This window comes from Arachis ipaensis, chromosome B01, assembly GCF_000816755.2.
Source record: "Arachis ipaensis cultivar K30076 chromosome B01, Araip1.1, whole genome shotgun sequence".
Taxonomy (NCBI): Eukaryota; Viridiplantae; Streptophyta; class Magnoliopsida; order Fabales; family Fabaceae; genus Arachis; species Arachis ipaensis.
In genome coordinates this window covers 17,483,069-17,492,808 of record NC_029785.2, presented here as the reverse complement: position 1 = coordinate 17,492,808, position 9,740 = coordinate 17,483,069, and the positions used below count along the sequence as shown (strand labels likewise).

The window sequence follows — 9,740 nt, the reverse complement described above, 5'->3', positions numbered from 1 at the left end:
TATATCAGACTAGTTACTAGGGTTTACAAAAATGAGTAAATGATGCAGAAATTCACTTCTGGGGCCCACTTGGTGTGTGCTTGGGCTGAGCATTGAGCTTTACATGTGTAGAGACTTCTTTTGGAGTTGAACGCCAGTTTGTAACCTGTTTCTGGCGTTTAACTCCACTTTGCAACCTGTTTCTGGCATTTAACTCCAGCTTGCAGCATGGAACTGGCGTTGAACGCCAGTTTGCGTCGTCTAAACTCGGGCAAAGTATAGACTATTATATATTGCTGGAAAGCCCTGGATGTCTACTTTCCAACGCAATTGATAATGTGCCATTTGGAGTTCTGTAGCTCCAGAAAATCCATTTTGAGGGCAGGGAGGTCAGAATCCAATAGCATCTGCAGTCCTTCTTCAACCTCTGAATCTGATTTTTGCTCAAGTCCCTCAATTTTAGCCAGAAATTACCTGAAATCATAGAAAAACACACAAACTCATAGTAAACACACTCTTTTTTTTTTGCTTTGGACCTTGACTTTAACCGCTCAGTCTCAAGCTTTCACTTGACACCTTCACGCCACAAGCCCATGGTTAGGGACAGCTTGGTTTAGCTGCTTAGGCCAGGATTTTATTTCTTTAGGCCCTCCTATCCACTGATGCTCAAAGCCTTGGATCCTTTTTATTTACCCTTGCCTTTTGGTTTTAAGGGCTATTGGCTTTTTGCTCTTGCCTTTTGGTTTAAAGAGCTTTTGGCTTTTTCTGCTTGCTTTTTCTTTTTTCTTTCTTTTTTTTTGCTATTTTTTTTCTCTTTTTTTTTCCTGCAAGCTTCTGTATTCACTGCTTTTTCTTGCTTCAAGAATCATTTTTATGATTTTTCAGATTATCAAATAACATTTCTCCTTTTTCCTTATTCTTCAAGAGCCAACATATTTAACATTCAAAAACATCAAATTCAAAAGACATATGCGCTGTTCAAGCATTCATTCAGAAAACAAAAAGTATTGTCACCACATCAAAATAATTAAACTAGTTTCAAGGATGAATTCGAAACCCTGTACTTCTTGTTCTTTTGTTTTTAAAACAGTTTTCATTTAAGAGAGGTGATGGATTCATAGGACATTCATAGCTTTAAGACATAGACACTTAAACATAAATGATCATATAGTAAAGACATAAACATAATTAAACATGAAGCATGGAAACCGAAAACAGAAAATAAATAGACAAGGAGATTAAGGAATGAGTCCACCTTAGTGAGGATGGCATCTTCTTCTTCTTGAAGAACCAATGGTGCTTTTGAGCTCCTCTATGTCTCTTCCTTGAGTTTCTCCATTACAGAGAGTGGCATTAAGTTTATTCCTGACCCCAGGTCATACAGAGCCTTCTCAAAGGTCATGGTGCCTATGGTACATGGTATTAAGAATTTGCCAGGATCCTATTTCTTTTGAGGTAATTTCTGCCTATCCAATGCATTTAGTTTATTGGTGAGCAAGGGAGGTTCATCTTCCCAAGTCTCATTACCAAATAATTTGGCATTCAGCTTCATGATTGCACCAAAGTACTTAGCAACTTGCTCTTCAATAATGTCTTCATCCTCTTCAGAGGATGAATACTCATCAGAGCTCATGAAGGGCAGAAGGAGGTTCAATGGAATCTCTATGGTCTCTAGATGAGCCTCAGATTCCTTTGGTTCCTCAAAGGGATACTCCTTATTGGTCACTGGACGTCCCAGGAGGTCTTCCTCACTAGGATTCACGTCCTTCTCCTCCCTTGTAGGTTCGGCTATGATGGTCAAATCAATGGCCTTGCACTCTCTCTTTGGATTCTTTTCTTATTGCTTGGGAGAGTACTAGGAGGAGTTTCAGTGACTCTTTTACTCAGCTAGCCCATTTGTGCCTCCAAATTTCTAATGGAGGACCTTGTTTCATTCATGAAACTCACAGTGGCCTTAGATAGATCAGAGACTATATTTGCTAAACAAGATGATATTCTAGCTCTGTCTCTTACAGCAAATGGGAAAAGCATAAGCCTGTAGACCTCGGGATCAACCCCATTGGTCTTAACAGTATCACAGATATGCAAGAATTCAGTTAAGAACTGAAAAGGATCTTCTGATGGAAGTCCATAAAACTTGCAATTCTGTTGCATCAGAGAAACTAATTGAGGTTTCAGCTCAAAATTCTTTGCTCCAATGGCAGGGATTGAGATGCTTCTTCCATGTAAATTGGAATTTGGTGCAGTAAAGTCACCAAGCATCTTCCTTGCATTGTTATTATTTTCAGCCATGTCTCCTTCTTTTTCGAAAATTTCTGTAAAGTCCTCTTCAGAGTGTTGTGTTTTAGCTTCTCTTAGCTTCCTCTTCAGAGTCCTTTCAGGTTCCGGATCAGCTTCAACAAGAATGTTTTTATCCTTGCTCCTACTCATATGAAAAAGAAGAAAACAGAAAAGAAAATATGGAATCCTCTATGTCACAGGATAAAGATTCTTTTATGTGAGTAGAAGAAGATATGAATAGAAGAAGGAGAATCCAAACACAAGGGTGAGAAGTAGGTTCGAATTCTTAGATGAAGAGGAGTGTTAGTAAAGAAATAAATAAATAGAAGGAGGTGAGGGAGAAGAATTTTCGAAAATTAGATAAAATAAAATAAAAGTATTTTTGTTTTTAAATTAGAATTAAAATTAAAAATTCAAAAATTAAGAAAGGAACACTTAAATAAAATTAAATTAAAATTAAAACAATTAGTTAATTTAAAAAGGAATTTTGAAAAATATGAAGGTGATTTTCGAAAATTAGGGATAGAATTAGTTAGGTAGTTTTGAAAAAGATATGATTGAAATAGTAAACTTTTAAAATCAAACAAAAAGTTAAGTGATTAATTGAAAAAGATTTGAAAATCAAATTTTTGTAGAGATAAGAAAATAGAAAAGATTTTGAATTTAAGTTTTGAAAAAGATGTGATTGAAATTTAAATTGAAAAAGATTTGAAAAAAAAAATTTAAAAGGATTTGATTTTGAAAATTAAAGTTGATTACTTGACTAACAAGAAACAAAAAGATATGATTTAAAATTTAAAGATTGAACCTTTCTTAAGAGACAAGTAACAGACTTAAAAATTTTGAATCAATCACATTAATTGTTAGCATTAATTTCGAAAATATGAAATAAAAATAAGAAAAAGATTTTGAAAATAATTTTTGAAATTTTCGAAAATCATAAAAGAAAATGAAAAAGATTTGATTTTTGAAAAAGATTTGAAAAAAGATAGATTTTTTAAATTGAAAATTTGATTTGACTCATAAGAAACAACTAAATTTTGAAAAGTTTTGAAAAAGTCAGTCAAATTTTCGAAAATTATGAGAGAAAAAGGGAAAGATATTTTTTTTATTTTTGAATTTTTAATGATGAAAGAGAAAAACACAAAAAAAGACACAAGACATAAAAATTATGAATCAAAACACATAATGCATGCAAGAACAGTATGAATGTCAAGATGAACACCAAGAACACTTTGAATGTCAAGATGAACACCAAGAACTTATTTTTAAAAATTTTTTGAGAAAAGAAAAATATGCAAGACACCAAACTTAGAGATTTTTCATGTTTAGACACTATGAATGCAAAAATGCATATGAAAAATAACAAAAGACACAAAATAAGAAAATATGAAGATCAAACAAGAAGACTTGTCAAGAACAACTTGAAGATCATGAAGAACACATGCATGAGTTTTCGAAAAATGCACAAATTTTAAAAACATGCAATTGACACCAAACTTAAAATTTGACTCAAGACTCAAACAAGAAACACAAAAATTATTTTTGATTTTATCATTTTATAATTTTTTTTTTGGATTTTCGAAAATTATTTTGGGAAAAACGAAAAAGAAAAAAAAATTTTTGTATTATTTTCGAAAATAAGAAATAAAAGGCTTAAAAATAAAATAAAATTACCTAATCTGAGCAACAAGATGAACCGTCAGTTGTCCAAACTCGAACAATCCCTGGTTTGCGTCTGTCACTACGCCCAACACTCGCGAGTTTGAAGCTCATCGCAGCCATCCCTTCCCAGATCCTACTCGGAATACCATAGACAAGGTTTAGACTTTCCGGATCTCAAGAATGGCCGTCCATGGATTCTAACTTATACCACGAAGACTCTGATTAAGGAATCTCAGAGATATTCATTCAATCTAAGGTAGAACGGAAGTGGTTGTCAGGCACACGTTCATAGGTTGGGAATGATGATGACTGTCACGATCATCACATTCATATTGAAGTGCGAATGAATATCTTAGAATCGGAATAAGCTTGAATTGAATAGAAAAACAATAGTACTTTGTATTAATTCATGAGGAACATCAGAGCTCCACACCTTAATCTATGGTGTGTAGAAACTCTACCGTTGAAAATACATAAGAATAAGGTCCAGGCATGGCCGAGAGGCCAGCCCCATAAAGGTCTAAGATAGCATAAAACTGATCAAAGATGTCTAATACAATAGTAAAAGGTCCTATTTATATCAGACTAGTTACTAGGGTTTACAAAAATGAATAAATGATGCAGAAATCCACTTCTGGGGCCCACTTGGTGTGTGCTTGGGCTGAGCATTGAGATTTACATGTGTAGAGGCTTCTTTTGGAGTTGAACACCAGTTTGTAACCTGTTTCTGGCGTTTAACTCCACTTTGCAACCTGTTTCTGGCGTTTAACTCCAAAATGCAGCATGGAACTGGCGTTGAACGCCAGTTTGCGTCATCTAAACTCGGGCAAAGTATAGACTATTATATATTGATGAAAAGCCCTGGATGTCTACTTTCCAACGCAATTGAGATCGCGCCATTTGGAGTTTTGTAGCTCCAGATAATCCATTTTGAGTGCAGGGAGGTCAGAATCCAACAGCATCTGCAGTCCTTCTTCAACCTCTGAATCTGATTTTTGCTCAAGTCCCTCAGTTTCAGCCAGAAATTACCTGAAATCACAGAAAAACACACAAACTCATAGTAAAGTCCAGAAATGTGAATTTTATTTAAAAACTAATAAAAATATACTAAAAACTAACTAAATCATACTAAAAACTATGTAAAAACAATGCCAAAAAGTGTATAAATTATCCGCTTATCAATAATCAGTGCAAGAAGAGCATAACCATATAGGAGGACTTTGTCACTAAGTTCCTAACTAAGTTCTTCCCACCTTAGAGGTTAACTAAGCTCAAAACTGACATTCAAACTTTCTGACAGCATGAAGGAGAGTCCCTTTATGAAGCTTGGGAGAGGTACAAAGATATGCTGAGAAAGTGCCCTCCGGACATGTTTGCTGACTGGGTCCAACTTCAGATATTCTATGATGGATCACCCCAACCTCATGAGTTTCATTGGATAATTCAGCTGGAGGATCTCTGCATATGAAGAAGACCACTGATGCAACACTGGAGTTGATTGAAATGGTGGTCAACAATCAGTACCTCTATTCTTCCGAAAGATCAATGAGAAAAGGAGTTATGGAATTAGATACCTTGGACACTCTGTTTGGCTCAGAATAAAGTTATGTCATAATAAATTAATGCATTTACTCAATAATTAGGAGGCATGCAAGTTTCAACAGTGAGTACCCAAGAGAATTCATATGGCATGAGTAGTAGACTACCAAAAGTGAAGGTTTGGAGTATGGGCATTCTTCCCTGAAGCAAGTACATTACATAGATAATACTCCAAGGCCACCTCATAATGACCCTTTCTCTAAGATCTATAATCCTGGATGGAGAAATCATCCAAATTTTGGGTAAAAATCAAGGTCAGAGGTCCAATAACTTCAACAACAACCATCCACAAAACCACTTCCACTCCTAACATAATACCTTCAACCCTCACCAACAATAACCACCCCACCCAACCATCTCAAGATTCTCAAAGGCTTACCAATCTTGAACTTGCAGTGGAGAAACTCTCCCAAGTCACATTCTCATTCATGGAGAAAACAAGAGCCAACTTCAAAAATCAAGGTACTTCAATTAGAAATTTGGAGGTGCAAGTAGGTCAAATTACTCAACAATTAGCTAAACCCACTCAAATATTCCCCAGTGATACAATTCCAAACCCTAGGGAAGAGTACAAATTCATTTATTTGAGAAGTGAAAAGGTAATGGGAGAAGAAGCCAAGAAGAATTCCATTGACAAAAAGGGGAAAGAGGCAGAAGAGTGCAAGACTATTTATTTGAGAAGTGAAAAGGTGGTGAGAGAAGAAGCCCAAGAGGAAGCTAATCCCCTAGAGGAGCACGTGATCCCCACCTCTCAAGAACATATAATTCAAGCTTCAAAAGTTATATCGAGAGAGAAGGTCCAAGTGCAAGAGTACAAGCCAAGAATTCTGTATTCTCAAAGGCTCCAGGGAAAAAACAAGAAAAAGCAATACTCCAAATTTTTGGAGATATTCAAGATACTGCATATCAGAATTCCTTTTATAGAAGCACTTGAACAAATGTCTTTATATGCTAAATTCATGAAGGAATTGTTGTCCAAAAAAAGATCCTTGAAGGAAGGCTAAACAGTGGTGATGACCAAAGAATCTAGTGCAATTATTCAAAGGAACTTGTCAACAGAGAAGAAATATCCAAGGAGTTTTCAAATTTCCTGTATTATTGACAACACCACATTTGAAAGAGCATTATGTGATTTGGGGGCAAGTATTAATTTGATGCCCTTATCTATGATGAAGAGGCTACAAATTCAAGAATTGAAGCCCACAAAAATAGCTCTACAATTGGCAGACAAATCAATGAAGCTTGCACATAGGATAGTTGAAAATATCATAAGTAATGTGGGAAAATTCTTCCTCCCAGTAGATTTTGTTATTCTTGACATGAAGAAAGGTGAGAATGCCTCCATCATTTTACGAAGACCTCTTTTAGCCACTGGGAGAGCCCTTATTGATGTTGAAAAGGGTGAACTAATGCTAAGGGTGCATGATGAACATTTAATTTTCCATATTGTCAAGACCATGCATCACTCAAGTGATCAAGAAGATTGCAAGAAGGTCAAAGTCAAGGATCCAAACTTGAGGGAAACACCTAATAAATCACTTTCAAGAACTCCTTTTTCATGCTTGGAAAGAAAAAAAGAGAAAAAGAAGGCGCAACAAATTGAAAACTCAATTGAAACTAACAAGAGCTTGCAACCAAAGCCTTCCTTTACAATCAACAAACCCCCTGACATCAAACTTAAGTTTGGTGTTGAGTGTGCATCAAATAAGGAGGAAGCTCCCAAGAAAAAGGTGCATAAAGAGTGGAAGAAAAAGAAAATTTCTACTGTAGATTTCTCACCAGGGGAGAAAGTGATGTTATCTCACCATCTATTATTGCCATATATAGTGAACGAAGTTCTATCTCTTGAGCATATTGAGCTATTACATGAAGACACAGGGAGGAGATTCAAAGTGAGATAGGAAGAGTTGAAGCATTATGATCACCCTCCACCTTAGCAATGCAAGGAACAACTGTCAAGCTAATGACGTTAAAAAAGCACTTGCTGGGAGGCAACTCAATGTTTGGTATTCTCTTTTCATTCTTCTTTTTATTTCGTTTAAGGTTGTGTATGTGTTTCATGGATTAAATTTGGTGCGCTACACCCATAGGACATTTACACTTCACTGGGTACTTGGCCTAGTTTCACATTGATTGTGTCACACTAAGTTTGGTGTTCTCACACAAAGTTTGGTGTTGCCATACTTCACCTAGTTATTTTCCTTTGTTCTAGCTTTCATTTCATTCTGTTTTTTTATTTTGTTTATTTTATTTGAATAAGCCTCTGCATTACTTGATTACCTTTACTTGATCAGCATGTTTATCCATATTTTCATCACCACTATTTTCTTCTTTGTTGCTTGAGAACAAGCAACCATTCTAAGTTTAGTATCAGAGGCTATGCTCTACATAGTCTTAGAGAAGATGAAGGCAACAATGATTATTAAGGTGGTATCGTTTCCTTTAAGCTTCCAGCTTTCAACTCTTCTATGTGCTTTTTATTGTGTTTCTCTATTTTCATGTTTTCTTCGTGCTTACTAAATTTACTACTTGTGAAGTCCTCTTAAGTACTCTAATCATATGAGAAAGAATTGCTTAGATGGAGAAAAATTGAATTTGACAAATATAAGTCATCTGATGATAAGTGATGGTGCATTAAGTGTGATGATCATGAATTGAGCTAAAATGGTTGATGATCTTGTATGAAAAGAAAGGATGATTCCTTATGAGCATGAGGCTTAGAGAGGTATTATGAGATTTCTGACCAAAAGAAAAGAATCCTTGAACTTGAATTGAAAAAAAAAAAAGAGAGAGAGAAAAAAAAACAGCAAAGAAAAAAATCAAAATAAAGATCAAAGGTTGCAAAGCTCTGACCATCAATGGTTAAAGAGCCCAAATTATGTGTTTTTGGTGTGATTGTCCAAGAATAGAACTTAGGCGATCAGATTCAAGGGGTGCTTCATCACCCGGTAACTTGGACAAACTGGTCCGGGATTATCGATCAAAAATCCACCATCAAGAGTTCCCTTGAGACAGAGCATTTAGAAGTCCAAAGAGGCTCTGAACATCGATAGCCGAAAACTTAAAATCTTTAACTATATGCTTGTAGTGAGAACGTATCAAGGAGTGGCTCGGGTAAGTAGATTCGATGGGTGCCTTATCACTCGGTAACTTGGGCCAATTGGCCCGGGATTATCTATCGAACGCCCACTATCAAGAGTTGCCTTGAAAACGGATCACTTAGAGTTGTCAACTCAAAAGGCTCTTTGTTATAAATAAAGGATTCAAGGATCAAGTAGGACTGACCGCAATCCTTGCGTCTACCCATGCAGGTGCTTCACACTGCAACCCGGAGCAAGTGGGACAATGCCTCAACCTTTGCATCTACCCAGGCAAGTGCTTTTCACTTCATCCCGGAGCAAGTGGGACGAACCACAACCCTTACATCTACCTAGGCAGGTGCCTCTCACCACATCTGGGAGCAAGTTGGACAGCGCCTCAACCTTACATCTACCCAGACATGTATTTAAAATCTCAATCTGGAGCAAGTAGGGCGAATATCAACCCTTGCGTCTACCCAAGCAGGTGTCTCTCACCACATCCCAGAGCACGTGGGACAACGCTTCAACCTTGCATCTATCCAGACAAGTATTTAAAATCTCAACTCAAAGCAAGTTGGGCAAACTACAACTCTTGCGTCTACCCAGGTGTCTCAAACTTCAACCCAAAGTAAATAGGACTAAGTCATAATCCTTGCATCTATCCAGGTAGGTAATCAATAATCATAATTAAATTCAATTCATAATCATAATCGAAATCAAATTCATAATTCTTTATCATCACATTTATCATTAATCATAATCACTTTATAGGCTAACGAGCCAAACTTCCATAATCCTACGTTTCAATTTAAAGTATTTCCAAGGTCTTCAACCATTCTCTCAAAATTAAATGAGTTAAATCATAAACCAATTTTTTAAATTAACAAAATCATAGAACTCATTTTTATTTAACCTTGAATAACCAATCTCCTTACTTTAAATTCATTAAAATCATTAAACCATAACTCTTTAATTTGAATCATTCAAATAAGCTCATTTTTTAGTTAATTAAATTCCCAATACTAATTTCAATTTCGTTCTTAAGTTTAAAACATTCTCAAAAGACTTGGAAATCATTCTATTTCGCTAAATCAACTTCGAATACTTCAACTTCTTTAAAACATCACAAAACAAAAT

The 9,740-nt window shown here is 35.7% G+C and overlaps 1 protein-coding gene across 1 annotated transcript; it reads left to right on the top strand.

The window, feature by feature from the left end:
- LOC107647481 lies at positions 6,537-7,424 on the top strand. The gene has a single exon (XM_016351553.1). The coding sequence runs from the start codon at positions 6,537-6,539 to the stop codon at positions 7,422-7,424; it is 888 nt and encodes a 295-aa protein (XP_016207039.1).

Coding starts and splice junctions, on each gene's coding strand:
- LOC107647481 (XM_016351553.1), top strand. CDS start 6,537: ATGACCAAAGAATCTAGTGCAATTATTCAAAGGAACTTGTCAACAGAG.